This window comes from Nicotiana tabacum, chromosome 19, assembly GCF_000715075.1.
Source record: "Nicotiana tabacum cultivar K326 chromosome 19, ASM71507v2, whole genome shotgun sequence".
NCBI classification, from domain to species: Eukaryota; Viridiplantae; Streptophyta; class Magnoliopsida; order Solanales; family Solanaceae; genus Nicotiana; species Nicotiana tabacum.
Window position 1 is genome coordinate 97,845,270 of NC_134098.1, and position 18,092 is coordinate 97,863,361.

General features: G+C 34.5%; 2 protein-coding genes and 1 long non-coding RNA gene across 8 annotated transcripts; 1 reads left to right on the forward strand and 2 right to left on the reverse strand.

The window, feature by feature from the left end:
- Positions 1-2,437: 2,437 nt before the first annotated feature.
- LOC107808788 (uncharacterized) lies at positions 2,438-9,571 on the reverse strand. 3 transcript variants are annotated; one of them, XR_001653251.2, is made up of 9 exons: positions 9,373-9,571; positions 9,173-9,283; positions 8,362-8,509; positions 8,182-8,271; positions 6,925-6,979; positions 6,142-6,264; positions 4,688-4,744; positions 2,914-3,162; positions 2,648-2,767 (listed from the first exon to the last, which is right to left on the reverse strand). XR_001653251.2 is itself a non-coding variant. In XM_016633354.2 (8 exons), exons 1-8 carry the CDS (start codon positions 9,567-9,569, stop codon positions 2,586-2,588), a joined length of 963 nt encoding a protein of 320 aa, XP_016488840.1. In that variant the 5' UTR covers positions 9,570-9,571; the 3' UTR covers positions 2,438-2,585. The 3 variants fall into 3 exon arrangements, 2 of the variants coding, with proteins under 2 accessions (XP_016488840.1, XP_016488841.1); XM_016633354.2 differs by lacking the exon at positions 2,914-3,162 and having other exon boundaries at positions 2,438-2,767; XM_016633355.2 differs by lacking the exons at positions 2,648-2,767; positions 2,914-3,162 and adding an exon at positions 3,972-4,344.
- On the forward strand, positions 9,476-13,214 carry LOC107808789 (uncharacterized). Of its 4 annotated transcripts, none has more exons than XR_012702862.1 (5): positions 9,476-9,616; positions 9,691-9,785; positions 9,881-11,084; positions 11,521-11,686; positions 11,826-13,214. It is a non-coding gene; the product is annotated as an uncharacterized LOC107808789 (long non-coding RNA). The 4 variants fall into 4 exon arrangements; XR_012702860.1 differs by having other exon boundaries at positions 9,884-11,084; XR_012702859.1 differs by having other exon boundaries at positions 9,691-11,084.
- A 2,431-nt stretch (positions 13,215-15,645) lies between these two features.
- LOC107808791 (small ribosomal subunit protein uS15) lies at positions 15,646-17,839 on the reverse strand. Its single transcript, XM_016633358.2, has 5 exons — positions 17,683-17,839; positions 17,511-17,583; positions 16,683-16,821; positions 16,406-16,592; positions 15,646-15,878 (listed from the first exon to the last, which is right to left on the reverse strand). Exons 1-5 carry the CDS (start codon positions 17,703-17,705, stop codon positions 15,845-15,847), a joined length of 456 nt encoding a protein of 151 aa, XP_016488844.1. The 5' UTR covers positions 17,706-17,839; the 3' UTR covers positions 15,646-15,844.
- Positions 17,840-18,092: the final 253 nt, after the last annotated feature.

An 18,092-nucleotide genomic window follows, 5' to 3' on the forward strand; every position in this document is an offset into this window, starting at 1 on the left:
GGAGCTACCTGAACGTACACAATAGAATTCAACCATCTCGCTAATGTTTAACTCCCCATCATTGGGAATATAAACTTCATCTAAAGCTAATTATTTTGAAAGATTTCAAAAACTAAGGTTGGAGATTATTTTTTTTTTAAAGTTTGCAAAAACAGATCAAACAAACACCTTTCCAATAACTCGAACACTAAGTTTGCAAAGTTAGTTTTTGCAAACTCTAAAATAAACCATCTAAGTAATTTAGCTCATCTTGGCCGTGGAAGGATTGCACATTGTTAATATCTCATCAAGCATCACAATTTTTCTAATAACTTATAAAACACAATAAGCTTACCATATCAGAATTCAGTATACTTCCTCTTAAAATTAATAGAGCACATAAAGAAGTATTCTCTTGCTTTATTGCAAAGTGGTAGAAGATCTTGGGGAAGCTTCATTCATTCACTAATTTTCTCTCTTTTGACATGTCCAATCAAAAGAATGAGTAAAAAAGCAGTGTAACTCGATCGAAATACATCAAAATAAAATTTAAAAAAATTAACCATACCTTTTCAGCAAGACAAGAAACAAATCCAAGATTTGAAATTTATAGGTTTTGGATTATACCCCTTTGAAGTTAATGCGTTGAATTTTGAAGACAAATATAAAGATTGGACAAAAGCTATATTTGATTCGGCTGAACCCGTACCGTTATGGTACATACGCCCCTGAGCAGGACTATAGGATCTGTAGTGTGGCCCCTTCTTGCTCTCATGAATATAATCCTATGGTGGCTCTGTAGGCTTCTAATTATCTTTATTTTTATTTTTGCTTTCCATCCCTTCCGGCTGCATGTTGCATCACTTCTTATCATGTTCCTTTGCCTCTGTAGCGTATTTAGCACTTTTCTTTTTTCATGAGGCTTGCTTTTTTTTGGCTTTGATTCATTATTTTCTGTAAAACCTGCAGATAAATAAATAACATCTTTTTCAGTTTACAAATTATGGTAATTAAAATTAGATAGTGAAAATCGAACAACTCTGTGAGAACATATCCTGAAGTTAACTGTATTATGCTTGTCCCGTTACCTAGTTAAGGAGTAGCCATAGTTAAGAAATCATACAATAATCTAAAAGAATAGCCGTTTTTCGTTTAAGATATTGATGAAATATTTGGATGGCACTGGCTTTGACCCTTTGTTATTAGTAATGCGGCTTCATGATTTTACAACATGCTTGCTCAGGTTACTTAAGCTCTATAGTCTATATATAGGGTATAAAAACATAGTAATGAATCTGCTCGTAGACATAGGGATTAGTAGTTTAGTACACATCGATTAATCATTTTTATTAGAGAATATTAGATACTGAAAAGGATGAGCAGATTAATTAATTGGAGAAAACTACATGCGATAATTAACAAAAATAAAAGTAATAACTATTTAACAGTTAAAAAAATAGGAAAAATACGCAACATTAATGAAAAGAAGAAGCAGTTAAGAAAACAAAGACAAATGGCATGGGGAATAGGAAAATATATGTAGTTAACAAATTGTATCGAAAGAAGCCAAAAGAAAAGAGAGGTATTCTTGGCCAATGCGTTATGCAACGTCGGTTAGTTTCAAGAGAACTGGATTTCTAATTATGCCAATAAAAAGAGGACGAAAATATGGCAAATTAGTCCACTTCTGACAGAAAGAAGTGGAGTAAGTGTCTTTAATATTCTAGAGAGGAGGCAATGTCATTCGAATTGCCTGTACCTGAGAGAAATTAATCAGAATAATCTATCAAAATTTTATTAATTGTGGCAAGCAATAGAGGTATCTGTCTTGGTCCCTTTTAACACACTTCAACATTGTCTTCCGTATTAACATATCTGCTATATTTCTTGTGTATTATCAGATATAGTATTAGATATGTCATAGCCCACAAGGTAGTTGCCAAAAATAATACCAAGCAAAACAAAGAAAGGAACAAAAAGAGAAAAGTTTTGAATTATGCTTGTTAAGTTTGATAACAGAGTTAAAAAAGATTAACCATGAAAAGCAAAAGAAGAATGCAATAATTACAAGATTTAATATGAAGTGCACTAAAAGATCAAGCTTCAAGAAACATAGATAAGTATACTTTGAGGAATGAAACACTTGAATGAGAAACCTAATAAGATAAGAAGCTTAGCATGTTTAAATTCCACTCCCCTATAATGAAAAATGCTTAGTAGCAGTAACCATGTACTACATACAGATCATAGTGGTAACAATAAAAGTTTTGTTTTCTAAAGAACCAAATGTTATGAATTCAACAACAATTTCTTTTAATATCTGTTACGCAGAAGAATTCCAAGCATAAAATTTATAGGCAGGCAGCGTCTATCACACTCAATATATACCAAGAAGAAAGTAGAATCCTAGGAGCATATAACAACACAACTAAAATATTTAATGAATATTCCACAAATATAATCAGAACTGAAGCAAACCATGCCATGAACACATTACAATAAACCGTATGTTACACTTTGGTTTGAAAATATTATTGTATTGTTGAGGAATAGCTATCAGTTGCTACTGACATTTTAAATAGAAAGGAAAAAATAGGACAAAAGAGCTACTTTATAGATGGGTCATATATGTCAGAAATAATGAATCCTTCAAACCTATTCATTGCAAAATCAATAATTTGGAGTTTCAACTGCCCCCAAATTCTGTTAGAAATCACTCGGGGGTGATTCTTGCCCACCCAAAACTGCTCAATTGATGAAGGGTAGAGATGACTGGTACATCCAATAACTGTGTAAAGACAAACAAATAAATACATAAGTTTTGTACAGAGTAAAAGAACAAACCGTAGCTTTTGCTAATTCAGAAGAGAACGACGTAAGATGAATTCACTAAATTTAATCACTTCAAAGAGAGCATTTAGTAGATATAGGTACCACATTCAGGCCTAAGGCGTTTTGCAGCGATGAGGGGAAGAGATGTCGACTGTATCAAGCCGCCGGAGTAAGCATTCGTCATGTCAATTTGACAAAGCATTCGTCGTCAGTCTACTAATCGTGTCACTCTTACATAGATGTTCACTTTTAAAAAAATCAAAGAATTGAAAGGGAGTGAAGAATCGAACACCTGGCTACACTGCTTCAGGAGCGGAGAAGTGGCCTAGAGATATTTTTATTTTTTGTGCTCTGCCTCAGGGATAACCATGAATTTGTATCGTGAGGTAACAAAAAAATAGCAAAACCAATGTTGGCTGGGAAAAGGAAGAAGAAGAGACGGAGGGCAATTAACAAAAATAAAGACGTGACTTTTCATCTTTGTAAAATTATAGACGTGACGGTTAGGTACTTTTTTCCCACAGGTTAAAATGAAAAGCATGGTCAATTATTTGAGACAAAAGATAAATGAGAATGCTGCTCGATCAAAGTGCCACGTCAGACTTTTATGGCCCCGCATTATAATAATATATAGATTTGTATTGAGACCTTCCCTTTGTGCCCTCAATGCACAATAAACCAACTTGTGGCCCTGAACTTTGGTGCAGTAGTAAAGGTTATATATGCAAATCACGAGTTAGAATCTTTATTGTGAATAAACTCTGGTATAAGAATCATATTGTGATCAAACTCTAGTGTAGTACTTATTAAATAGAGAGAAACTGCCATTATCCACCGACTTTTGACTCCATTGTCCAAAAAATTAATGAATGAACCAACTTCTAGGACGCTTTTGCCAGTTATTCTTTTCTGCAATCTTCTATCACAATGTTTACATGCATTTGAACGTTGGGCAGTGCAGATATTTCTTAATTTTGGAGAAACTAATTGAACAGGTATTCACTGTTGTGGTTGGCAACATGGTTAATTTGAATAACAATTTCATGAACCAAATCCACGACACGTTTTAACTTACTATTGTTATTCATGTATTACATTCCATGTCAGTTGTGGCGGATAGAAAGCTGCATATATCATATATGCTTCTCCTTCAAGAAGAGTTAACCAAAAAATCGATAAAATAATATCAAAGCTGCACTGCAGTGCAGATGCGTCTGATCACCAAACTAGTCATATCTGATTCAAACGGATCTTAGTAAGGAAAATAGCAGAGAACAAAGAGCATTATGACCTGCTACAAATTTATCTCTTTCTTTTTTCTCCAGGAAGCGGAGAGTAGGTGCAGTGCAAGGGAGTAAAAAGAAAGAAGGATGCAAAAGGGAATGAAGGAAAAAAGTGACATTCCAATCTATAATGGCAAAGGTTTTCTATCTGGCCATGATTCTACTTTCTCAAAGTACTTCACAGGCACCGCACCATCAAACCCCTCCGTCAAGATAACTTTGTTGTCTGAGATATAAAGCTTCATCCCGTCTGAAGCAATGTATAACAGTGAGAAACATGGAAAAGTAGGATTTTTGAATTTTCATATCACTTTCTCAACTATCAACTTATGAATATGTTCTCTTTGTGATTTCGAGGTTAGTTTTTGAATCTAGAAAGAATATATAACGAAGCTAAAACATCAGTCTGAATACAGAAAGTTAGAATATTGTTTCCTGTCATCTCACTGCAGATATTACTTATTTCTTGAGAACCCATTATAGGTTTCTAATATGTTCAGTCTCTAACTAGTACCTTATTCGATTCCATTTTATTGGAATTATGATAAAACTTTAGAAAAACTTTACTAGAATTCAAAAATCAAAACAATTACCTGCCAGAGCTCTTCTCACATCAAGAAAGATGAGGACATTAACATCTCGCCTCATTCCTGGTCAGTGGAAAAGATTATTCAGTTACCCAAGAAAACCAAGTATATTGAAGTTCAGGTGAACTATCTAAAAGCAAGAGTCCGTTGCTGATAAGGAAGATACAGAAGGTCAAAGATAAACAATGATGCATAAGAAATCGCAGGAAATGATTCTTAGAAATGCACCATGTCAGGATTCTACTAGATCAACTATTGTACCTTTGATGGTACAGTTGAGAAATTTGTGTGTTACAGGAACAGGGGCGGATTCAGTTCAATAGCTACGGGTTCCCGTGAACCCAGTAACTTTTGTCTAGACCGTGTATTTGTATTGAAAAATTCATTAAATGTATAAAAATATTTAGCTTGGAACCCAGTCCGTTCATCCAGTTAGTATTGTATATTAACTCGAGATTTTTGTAGGAACCAATAAACCTTAAATCTTGGATCCGCCTCTGCATATAATGTTGTACTACGATATTTGGAGATTATGTCTGAATCTGAGAAACAGATATGTCCTCACAAAAGGGCCATACTCGTAATGCAGGCCATGATATTTGTTACAAAACTATGGGAATTCTTGTTATCTAATAATTGGAATCATCTAATTATACATTTTTTATTTCCTATACTCTGTACATGCATGCTACCAATTTCTATAGTTCTTCTTTAGTTCCCAATTTGCCCTTCTTCTTGGTGTTTGGGGAAGGTTTAGGGTTAAAACTGGAGATGCAATGAACGAAATTTTAGATTGTCCATTGCTTCATTGTAGTTAGTGAACTAATGAAAACATGAAATAATGACCAAACTCCATCCTTAATAAAGGAAAATAAAAATAAATGTATCCACCAAAGTCAATCTTTTTCAAATTTTGGAGAAAAATAAATTATTTTTTTAATTCTACATGTGCCCAAGTGGTGGAAGCCATTTCTTGAGATTTCAACAAGTTGGCCACTATGTTTTTGTACTAATCATCTTACTACTTATTAGAACTGTCATAAATGAAACGGTCATTCTTGTAATTAGGGGTGGCAAACAGCGGGTCGGGTCAGATATGAGCCGGTCGAAAATAGGTACTGCAAAAACGGATAAATTATCCGACCCGACCCGTGTTTAATACGAATAAAAAATGGGTTAACCAGTGGCACGCGGAGTAAAAATTTATGTGTAAAAATTCATTAAAATTACAAAATAGTAGATATGAACCCATAACTTGAAAAATATAATGGATTCAATGCTAAAAATTTCAAAAGTTGAACCCATAAGATTTAAATCTTGGATCCGCCTCTGTGCAGGAATTATTCATGCCATGAGAAACAGTAATCAGTGCAAGTAGATTTATGACATTAGCATGAAATACAATGAATTTGTAAATTGTGAAAATAGCAACGGATACAAGATCTTATAAGATATCTTACCACTAATTACTTCCCCATCTGTTGGCAAGCCACATGAGAAATGGACATGTAACCTTTTCATCTGTTTGAGTCCATGCTCCAAAATTGATTCCAAATTCTTCTTATAAGTGCCATGTACACAAACTGCATATTGCCACAAATGAAAACCAAAACATCAGAGACAGAAATTCTCAAGTAAGACCCAGGGAGACATTGATATAAAAATTGTTCTTCAGCACGAGATGAGGAAGTAATCTCAATTTATATTACAATATTGAAAACAAGAACCTAAAAATGAAACTTGAAGAGTTTTTTGAACTTACATTATACATGTATTGAGTTCAGGATCACCCCTCTTCTGGTCAATATTACAATATATAAAATGAGAATTTGAAAATGAAACACTGAATTTTTGTACTCTTAACATTATACATTTATTAACATTAATCAGATTTTAGCACTTTATACAAAAGAAAATTACTCAGATGTTAGTATCTGCTACTACATTGGTAAAAGCAAGATCTTTTCAGGAAAATTATCAACAATTTAAAAATTTTGCCAGTTAAGTTGCGATAGAAGGAATACATGGCAGTTTGACATTGAGCAAGACCCAAATTTATTCCTTTTAGCCCTATGACCAATCAACCCCCACCCCCATGATATTGAATAGGGTGCTTAGAATTTATAAAACAGTTCAAATAGTAGCCCAGACAGACTCCAAATAAGAGTGATTTTTCCTATGAAAAAAGACATATTCCAACTAGAAGTATTTAGAAGATATTAAATGCACAAAATTCACTATACCTGCAACTTCATCAGCTGAAAGGATCGGTTTCAATAAGCTCTCAGTTTCAACTATCTGCTAAGAGATGTAAAAACTTAGAGAAAAGATTGCCAACTCAAAGATTATGAATTGATATTGGGTAAAGGGCACATATACGTTATTTTCATTTGCAGTGTCAGAATTTGTAAATGAATATAATATAGTTGACAATGAAGAAGACAACTGTTGTTCATTTGAAGTTTCTACAAGAATAAAAACATAAATGCCAGCCAGATAGGATCTAGTCATAAAAAATAGAAAGAACTAAATACTTGGATATCAACTATGTCCAAAAGAACAGAAGAAGCATGGACATAGATGTGCAAAACTTAAATAAGAATAAATATTTGACATACTCAGTAAACGAGAAGAAGAAGCTAGATCTAGTTATACAAAAGTAATTTTGATGTCAACCATGCTCAGAATAAAGAAGAAGAACAACAAAGAACAGTGGAGTCTCCTCCACTGGAACAATATATTTTCAGCTACCAACGATGACACTGCTAACTTGTGGACCACAGAAGTCTATTGGATGTCTGCTATACCATTACTTTAGTTTACTTTTTCATACAAGGGAAAAACACATTTGGGAAAGGTCTGCATATCATGAGATACCTTTTTAATTACGAAAAGATGAAATTGGAACTATTAGAAACATGAATAACATACTGATGCACTGAGAGTTTCATAATAGTGTTTCATTTGTAATACAAAAATATGGAAAATTAATTTTTATTTTGTATAATTTTGGCCTGAGATAAATTAAATAAAGAAACACACTAAGTGAGGATCATATAACTGGCCCCAACTTGTTTGGGACTGAGGTGTAGTAGTTTATGAATAAGATGCGGATGCAGTGAGAATTTCATAATAGTTTGTCATTTGTAATACAAAATTATTAGGAACAATAAGGGTGTAAATGCTTGCACTAAATGAAATATGCTTATAGGCACTCCACTAACACACTTTCTAAAGTGCATGAATTGAAGGAAAATACATGTCCAATCTCTCACTTTCTAGTCTTTCATTCTCTTTCTCTTTCTCTTTCTCTTTCTCTTTTCATCTCCAAACATATTGAGACTTTACCTCTTTATTCATCAAAACTCACAAATTTGTCCAGCTATAGTGGAAGACTGGAAGCACCCTGACTGGCCTAATTTATTGACAGAGTAATCCAACATAATTCTGCTCGAAATAGGAAACGAAATAACATTATTCCACTTAAGGAAAGAACGTACCTTTACTGTGTGGCCCTGGTTAGCACGTATCAGAAGTTCTCCATTCTCTTCCAACAGACCGAATCTTTGCTTATTATCCTTCCGTACTGCCTATAAGAAAACAATGGAAACCAGTTCGCTCAATTGAAAGAAAGGAAGGAGGCAACAAATTAAAGGAGCACAAGGCTTCGCATAACTAACCTCTTTGACATCATCAACTGTGTGTGACCTCAATGGGACGTTCGCAAATGTTTTTAAGTTTAGCTTTAACAGATCCTGCACCTTCACATACCCATCATTCCTCATATTCAAGTTTAGCTCAGAGGCCATGTGCCGCAAAATGCGTGTCCTAAGTTTAAACAACATTACAGAATATTCGAGATATCATATTTAGTTTAGACAAAGTTTGGATTTTGATAAGAGAACTAAGAAAGTTTAAGACAAGTGACACTTGGTACTTAACGAACTATAATTTCAAACTACAGGATGTACATACCCTTAATACCTAGAGACCTGGAACTAATCACTTCCAATGATCATCATGGCTAGACAAAATTTTCTAAGTATTATTTTTCTTTTATTAACTCCCCCTCCCCCTGATTTTCGCAAAGTATTGCTGGTCCTAAACCAGGATAAAGGAAGAAGATCGTAGTAAGTTGAAGTGTAAAATGGTGTACCAAAGAATTATTATGAATCTTGGAATAACGAAGGACCCAAATAAAGCAAAATTGGCAGAGAGGATTCATAAAGCCAAAGCCAACTAATTGGGACTACTGTTCTGTTGATTGACTGATTGAATTTTCTTTAACTATCATGTGTCACAAGAAGGATGATAGTCTATCAACATGAATTACTGAAATCATTGGCACATGACCTGAATAGAGGGAAATGTAAACAAATGAATCATATAGTGCACCCAATTTGGAATTGAGGCTCAGTTGATTAATTGACTACATAATAAAAAAGAACAGTACCAAAAGCCGAAAGAAGAAATATAAAGTGATATACATACAAGAGTCTCCCAAGAGCATCAATTTTATCTTTGCCGGAGCTGACAGCACCACCGCCTCGGGCTCCTGATCTTTCATTATTGTCCCATTCTCTCCCTCTTCCTCTACCACCGCTGCCATTGATTAAGAAACATAATTTTCCAATTGATGATTGAAACTTTACAGAAAATTTTTTCAGCAAAAGAAGAAGAAAATATTTTACCTTCGATTGGAATGACCAAAGTCAGAGGAGGATAAAGAAGACTTGCGGAAACCCGAGCTGTCCATTGAAGAAGTAAAAGCAGGGAAACGACAGAGCAGAGAAGTAGAGAGGAAGGATGTCAAAGGGGGTGAAGGAAGAGGAAAGATGCGGCAACGTACAAGTCGCAAACTGGAGGTACTCAGTCGAGAAGTGAACATTCTAGCCCTAAAGCAAGCAGGAGACCGTTCTATTACTTCTGTGCTAGGTATAATTCCTTTTGTGTCCCTGCACTTGCTGATTTGTGTCTTCCAGAGAAAATCTAAATTTTTAATTTTGCAGTCTACATTGATTGCCACCGACGATTTTGTTTCGCTTTTGGCAGAAGTGAAATTAGGGGCTTTGCTTGGTATTTTGCAGCTCCAACTAAAATAATGGTTGAATCCTTCTTGATTTTGTGAAATTCAACTGCTTGAAGAGAAATTGGTGTTTCAGCCGGCTTATCTTTTCTTTGTTAATATGTTTTTCATAGCAGCTCCATCTCCATAAGTGAGGACTCAAAGAAGTCATTAAAGTGATATTTTAGGGCTATGTCCAGCGGCATCCCAACCTCAATCATCAACTTTGGAATATATCAGCGAGACAACAAAGACTACTGCTGTAAATTAATGGGAATGGAGACAACTGATCGGGTGACTTAAAATTCTTTACCAGTAACTCATGTTGGTATTAGCTACTATAATTTTCCAAACAAAGTTTTAAGCTCTATTACTCAAAACTTAAGTTTTAAAGAGATAATACTATGTTATATACTTTTGCTGTCAAGTAACTACTGCTTTGTAAATCCAAATAGAAATAGTGATAGCCTTGTCATATAGTTAAATTGTTAGAAGAAATTTCTGTTTCTTATTGATGTATCCCCTCAAACTGATTCAGACTTTGTTAAAGGCTTATTTAATCAACCTATTTATATGAGCTTTTTACAGATAAATCTTTATTCTTTTAAGTCAAACTACTTATAAACAAACCCTATTTATAAGTTAAACATAGTTACTTAAATGAAAAAGGTCTACAAATAACTATAAATTGGGATTGCCATTGTCAGCTAGCATATACTTGTTCTTGATATAGACGAAATGACAGGCTCACTAATGCAATCCATAAAATTTGAAGCTTTACTGTTCCTGATGGTGAGTTAGTATTTGTTACGGTTTCCATAGTCATTTTCAGCTGCAACGTATACTACAGCTCTTCAATTTCAACTCTCCGTTCTCCTATTGCTATCAGAAGAGTGGTGATCTTCAAGAGGAACACAGAGAAAATCATATTTTAGCCGTACATGTTCTGTGATGTTCTTTCTGTAAGTAACTTATTTTTAGGCGATTCGTGTTCCCCTTACATTAAAGGGCAATCTTAAGAATTAGCTTGTTCGGGCAAATATTGTTTCTAACACAATATACAGCATTAATACAATCATCGTGCAGAATTAGCTTGTAACTCGATTTCTTTTCTCATCTTGTTATTAATGATCTTTCTTTCCATTTCTAGATGGGTTCAGGACTACACTGGACCTACGTACTACTTCTATTCCTCTCTTAATGATATATTCCATTAGATAGATATATGTTTCCAGTGTGATAGTTGTGTTACATATGCAGATGCAGGTTAATGGACTTTCAGGTGCAGAAAAGTTCCTTTCCTTCTCTTTGTGCTGTTCTGCATGTTCATTGGGTCAGGTAGCCCTGCAGACTGAAATGCTTCCCTATGTTAGTACCACAAAGTACTATAAGTTGCTACAGAAAATTGCGCTATCATTTTATTTCAACCCAAAATAACATGCTTTATAACTTTGTATTGAAATGTTAGGTTGCGTATTCTCTATGGACCGAAATTAGTAACTTCATAAGTTCACTTTTACGAACTCTTTTGGTATTTGTTTAGAAAACTTTTTTGTAATTTATTATCAATCTTTACTCATTTTTACCAGTAAGTCTTGTTGGTATTAGTTGTAACTTTTCCAACAAAATTTTAAGCAGTGCTTACTATTTTGTATTAACATATTTATCTTTAGCTGTTAATTCTTTCATCTAAATGTTCATGTTTTAAAGTACATTTGGTGACTAATTGTATGCTTTTTTTGGCAAAATCTTGTTGATATTGTGGATCTTTAAGCCATGACTGCTGAAGGAAGCAGGATTGGAGGTAGAATGACAGACGTGGAAACTACATCAGATTTCCACTGACATTCCAACAATAGTTAAAAAAGCGGCACTGCATCAGCAGAGGATTTGACCTTGGTAGATGCACTATCGCTTTCCTGGATTTTGCTTTATTTGAGGTGCCTCAAATATTGCTTTTAGATACATTATGTTATTTCCTATGAGTTTCAAAGAATACACTCGATGTCAAACTGTCTAAATTCTGGTGTTTTTTTTTGTTAAAATGTTTATCTACCTTTCCAAAATTTACATGTGCAGATAGATAACCGTCGCCCATGTTTGTGCTGATAGCAGGATCTATAATACAACTGTATGGTATATCTCTCAGGTAAAGTTTTTCTTCTCACAATCTGATATAAGGTTTTAATTTTTTCTAGACGTGGAATGGAATTGGCCTGGCTAATGAAAAAAATTGTTGTTAGGACTATGGGGTACCAACTTGGCAAAAACTTCAGATAGGTGTGATTGGTAATAATCAATCTCTATATTGCTAAATGATATAATCATTGATAAGCAGGTCATTACCACATAACTTGATACATTCAACTGATTTAGATAAAACGATGCATTTCTTTCGAGTTATGGCTTAACTAGGGGGATCGAGCTATGAATTGATGGAAATTTTCTTTTTGTTCTTCACTGAGGCCGAGCCTTGGCGCAGCGGTAACAGTTATTGCTGCATGACTAGGAGCTCATGGGTTCACAGCAAGAAACATTCTCTGACAGAAATGCAAGATAAGACTACATATAAAACTGTATAGAAATGTGATCCAGCCTTTTTCCGCCGTTCTCTGCTCTCTATTCCTCACTGCCTCCGCCAAGTTATTTGAATCCATTTTGTAGGGACAGTACAGAACAACAAATGATATCAATGTGATCTGGCCTTTCCCTAAACTTGGTCCATTAGCGAGAACTTAGTGTATCGATCTGGCATTTTATATTCTCTGTTCCTTGCTAGCCCCTGCAATTTATTTGAATAGCGACATTATAGAACAGACCAATGATATCAATCTGCTTATCTGCTGGTATGGATACAAGGGCATACCGCTTGAGTTGCTTGAAAGAAACTAACATTTTTTAGATTGATTTGCCAGAGGTCTTGCAGATTAAAACTACTGTTCTAAAAGAGGCAATCAATGAATAAAAACACCCAATGCTGACACCAAAATCATTGAAGAGAGTGAAAAGATTGGTTTGAAAAGCTTCAATCATCAGATTTAGAGCTAAAGAAGAATACAATGTGGGTATTAGAGGGAATCATCTACGATCTATCACACTCTCATGCAATGGAAGTACTTAATGTTATTGCAAATAACTGTGCCTCTGGTCATACAGTACTTTTAGCAGATCTCATGAACAAGCAATCAACCACAATGTGCAGTTCCATTTTCCATTTCTATAGTGATTGGCCTCTTCTGTTGTTGCCATCACTAGGATTTTCTCAAGTTAATCTATGCACTACAGATATTCTTTTATGCCTTTGTAAAAAATACTTACATTTGGAATGCATAGTAGCACCAAGAAAGCTAAAAGAATGCAACACCAGCTTATCTTTGTTATTGAAGGACTGTAAGCATAAGTATATTGATCTCTTTTAACTTCTGGAATTATATTCTACTGCGATGTAGATCAAGGAAAATTTCATTATCTGGGATTTCAACTCAAGTTAACTCTCAACCCATTAGCAATGTTTACCCTGCTGCACTCTCAGCAGGAAGATACTAACTTCATTCATATCCTTGACGTGTTTTTTCATTGCTTAGGAAATACTATCTCATCAGACTCACCGGCCAAAAAGCATTAAATGTTAATTTATCTTTGCAACAATAAGACGCAGAACTTCTTACGTATTGCAAGTGCTCCTGCTTGGGAAATATTAACAGATCTTACAAGTGATTGTTGTCTTCATCACAGAGCAATATTTTTTAAGCAAAAGTTACCATGATATAAAACACATGTTCTTCAAATAAATATTGTACTCTTCACGCTGGCAAATAGTATTTATCGAAATAAAACACGCTCTTGTGTTGGGCCCGTGCTTGCACGGGCTTATCCCATCTAGTATGGAATAAGCTGGGTGAACCAATTGGGTCAATGGGTCACGCTCCAATTAGCTCTCTGGGATTTCTCTTATGGCGGTCCTTTATTAACCGTTTTTCAGACCCGCAACAGTGAATTCAAAGACCATAGAGATTGTTATGGACAATTTTAAGGACATTATTGTCTTTAGATTAATCTATTCTTATCCTATATTTTATTTATTACAAACTGCATAATACTTGCATAAATTAAGCATCTATTAGTAACATCAATTTTAATAAAGTTAATACCATAAAAATCCCTTAAACTATCATATTTTTGTCAGTTTCTTACTTAAATTATTCGGTGTCCCCAAAACCCCTCTGAAGTATATTGTCCTTCATATTAAAACTCCTTCATTGCTGACCAGGCATAACGTGTAAACACTCGCTTGGGAGCGCGTGGCGGCTGAAAAAAGCCATCAAAATGGCTCATATCACAGAAAATAATGGCTAATTAGCCTAACCCTCTTTCACATTTATTTTTTTAATAAGTATTCTCCTTATTTGAGTTATATCCACCTTTCTTTCTCATTTTTCACCATTCTTCCTTATTTATTTTTTAATCTTTCTTCTTTATTTTTCACCTTCTTCATTTTTTAACCTTTTTTCTTCAATTTTCCATATGGGTTTCCTCTGGAAAAAATTTTCCTCTCTTGTTTCCTCTGAAATGATTTATTCTCTTTCTTGTTTTAGTCTTCTTTCATGTCTTACACATATTATTGAAAGAATACCAATTTAAATCTTCTTATTAAACTCAACACCTTGTAGAGAATAAAGTTGAATGTCTTGAACCTTCTTTATGTAATCTGGAATTAGAGAATGTAATTGTAAGTCAATTGATTTTTTATTTGCGAAATTTTATTTTATGTAATCTATTTTATGTAATATAAGATGTTTTTAAAGAAATGCAACACCATATGCCTTTATTTATATTTATTTGGAGTTTTGCATAAAGCACAATCACAATTAAACCTAAAATTTAACACAGTACATTAAATATTATTATGGCCAAAACTCTAAAATTAATCAATCATCCGAAAGTAATACATCATGAGTAAACTATATAAAAGGAATATAGTTCAGGTGGTTTTTGGGAACACCGAATAGTTTAATTAAGTAACTGACAAAAAGTGATAGTTTAGGCAGGTTTTAAGCCGAGTTAAATAGCCATGTGTAGTACTACACACACCTCTAAGAATGCAACAAGGGGTTTTTAATATGAAGGCAATATAGTTCAGGGAGATTTTAAGGACACCGAATAGTTTAAACAGGATACTGACAAAAACATGATAGTTTAGGCAGGAATTTTAGTATATTAACTCATTTTAATATAAGAAACCAAATGTAACATTAATTATAAAGATCTTTATACCAAAAACCACCATTTATATTAATTCTTCGTGAATATTCAATATTAGGATCCAGTTTTATGTTGCAATCAAACTTTGTATTGACTATACTAAATTTACACTAAGTTATATGTTGACAAGATTCATCGCTACTGGTGAGGTGGGAAGATTTGCAAGAACGGTGATACAAATCAGAGATCTTTGAACTATTTCAATTTAAAAGGGATTGGCTCTTATAATAGAAAGTAGAAACTATTGTGAACAAACTGGTCTAACCAAGTATTTTGATGAGATTTGTTTCTGCTAACCAATCAAAGGAAGAAGCAGCATCCGGTAATAGGGAGAAAATAACCTTGCAAATAATTCAAAACTAGCACCACCAAGGGATGTGGTTGAACAATTAAGATCACTCTACCCTCAACAGAGTCCTTGATAGAAAGAAGTACTATTTCTTCCTTCCTTCAGCTCCTTTTGGGTCTTTCCTCTCCTCTCTTCTTAGTAGTCGAGGGCCAGAGAGTATCCCAAGCTCCAAACATTCATAGAGGTAATCGAATGATAATGAGAAAGTCAAACCACAAGCATAATTCAAATTCCATGTGGTAAAATTACTATGTAGCCTACTTCCAAAACTTTGATGAGACGGGGAACTGAAAAACAGCAGCTAAATATAAATATACCACAAGTACTAAGAGAATCGGATGCCAATTTAAAGCTGGAAATGTTCCCTTATCATCTCTCAAAACAAAAATTTGTTCCATTCAAACTCGGCCATACAAAAACAACTTAGTCTATAATTTTGAAGATGGGACTTGACCAAGAAACTAGAAATCCCGTGCCATGATCTTCTCTAAGCCACAAGAGTACTGGCGGTGGTAGATTCACTGCAAGGCAAAAATTGACCTCAGTAATGCAGTTCTCTAGATTTTGTAGAGTTAAACAAATTCATGAACTAAAAAGGGCTAAAGTGGGGGGCGCTAATAAAACTCATATAATATTAACCGCAACTATAACACACTCGACCACATTGTGCACACAGAGCACTGCAAGTAAAACTTTGCCAGGTGTCCACCTCACTAGTAACCATCACAATATATCTATACAGGCGCAATGTTGGGTATCTAGCACATCAACCCAATAAAGTAGCCAAAGGGTAAAGGATGAACAAAGCAATATCCAATTTATTAAATCGAACAATACAAGCCCCGAAATAAAATTAATCCACTTCATTCATAGACCTAAATAGCACATTTGGTGGAACCACAGAGACTCCAGGTAGAAATAATTTAGCTAGTAAATTTCCCTAAGACAGATATTTCGAAACAAAATTTCAACTTTCACACATATAACACATATAATCAAAGTCAGAAGCAGTTCACCGCTAAAATAAAATACACAAGAGTGAACTTACTACTTCCAGACTGGTGGAAGCTTCTTTGTTTTCTTATAGTAGCGAGCAAGTCGATGAATCCTGCTTTCGACGAGAATCAACCTAAACTTGGAATCCTTGTCTTTCCTGTTTCTTTCAAGATGCTTCCTGATGGCCACTGCTTTCTTGATAAGGTGGTAGAGATCCTCGGGAATCTCAGGAGCAAGTCCTGATTGGAAACATTAACAGGTTAAACAAGCATTCCTTTAGAAAAGTCATATCAAGGAACATTAGATACACAAAAAAGAAAAATGAGTACCATGAGCCTTCAGAATTCTGAGAATCTTGCTACCGGTTACACTCTTCACTTGAGCAATTCCATGAGAATCACGAAGAATAACACCAATTTGAGAAGGTGTCAAACCCTTCTTTGCAAACTTGCAGATGTTATCCTCAACCTGGAAAGCACAACATTGCTGTTACTTGACAAAAGCTAAAATGACTTGACCACGTTTCAACAGTCACACACCAGTCAGTTCAGTGATGCAAGGCCAAAACCTAAAAAGTTCTATCTGAGGTATGGTAAATTGAAATCACACGTTCAAACAACATGGAGAAATGGTTACACAATTGTTTGTGGAAACCTGTCATCGTGCATTCATGCAGAAACTACAGGCATTAAAGAGGCATCAGTAACTTATACTAAAGGTCACATTTCCTCAGGCCAGTAGTTAATCCCTTATATTGATTCTTCAGTAAATTTAAAATGAATCTACAAAATTCCTAGACCTAGAAATCCCACCCACTGAAGCTAAAGACGTACATATTCAGTTCAGGTACAAACTAATAACATAATCATCATTATATGAAACCAGCTATTCAGCATTTCCATAACTTTTTAAACAACTATTAAAACTATTAAATAAATCAATCAACTATCAGCTATCAGCTATATGAATACTTTGCTTTATCCAGGTTTTAGTATTTAGAGGATTCGCCCGTGTCATTATGTGGAAATTTAGAATTCAGACAAGGTATCATTACAACCTCTACATTTTTCTTTCCAATTTTATTAGTTATCAATTTATATGTATGAAAGGAAACAAAAGGAAAATTCAAGTTTTTTAATAAGCAATAAATTCCTTACATCAGGAGCAGAGATTTTCAGCCAGCTTGGTGGAGTCCTCTTGTATGGAAGAGCTGAAGCTGAAATACCCTTACTAAGCACCCAAAGAAGAAAAAAGATTGACAAAATACAAAAATCAGTACAATGTGGCATGGACAAGTGATACTTAAACAGGAGGTAGGAATAAACAAACCCTCGACTGTGCATACGACCCATGGTGGCTGTTTGGTGGCGTACGGTGGTGTGCGAGTGGCTGCCGCGCTCCGGTTGGCTCTATCAGCGAAACCCTAGAATTACAACTGGAGGAGGATTAGGGTTTTCTATATATAGGTTCTTTATTTGCACTCAAGTCCTTCCTATTCTTTGAATTGTATTTTGATCTTTTAGGATAGTTACATATTACGCCCTGGTGTTCAGTGATTTTCAAGAACTTTCTAAAAAAGAAAGACTCGTCCCGTTATTTCAATTAAAAATACAAATTTGTCCCTAAACTATACAAAATGATTAAGTATTGGTATTAGACCAATCTTTGTCGTAATAAAAATGGGTTAAATTTTCCTTTATTGACTAGCAGTCCATCATTAAAGACTAATCTCCAACATT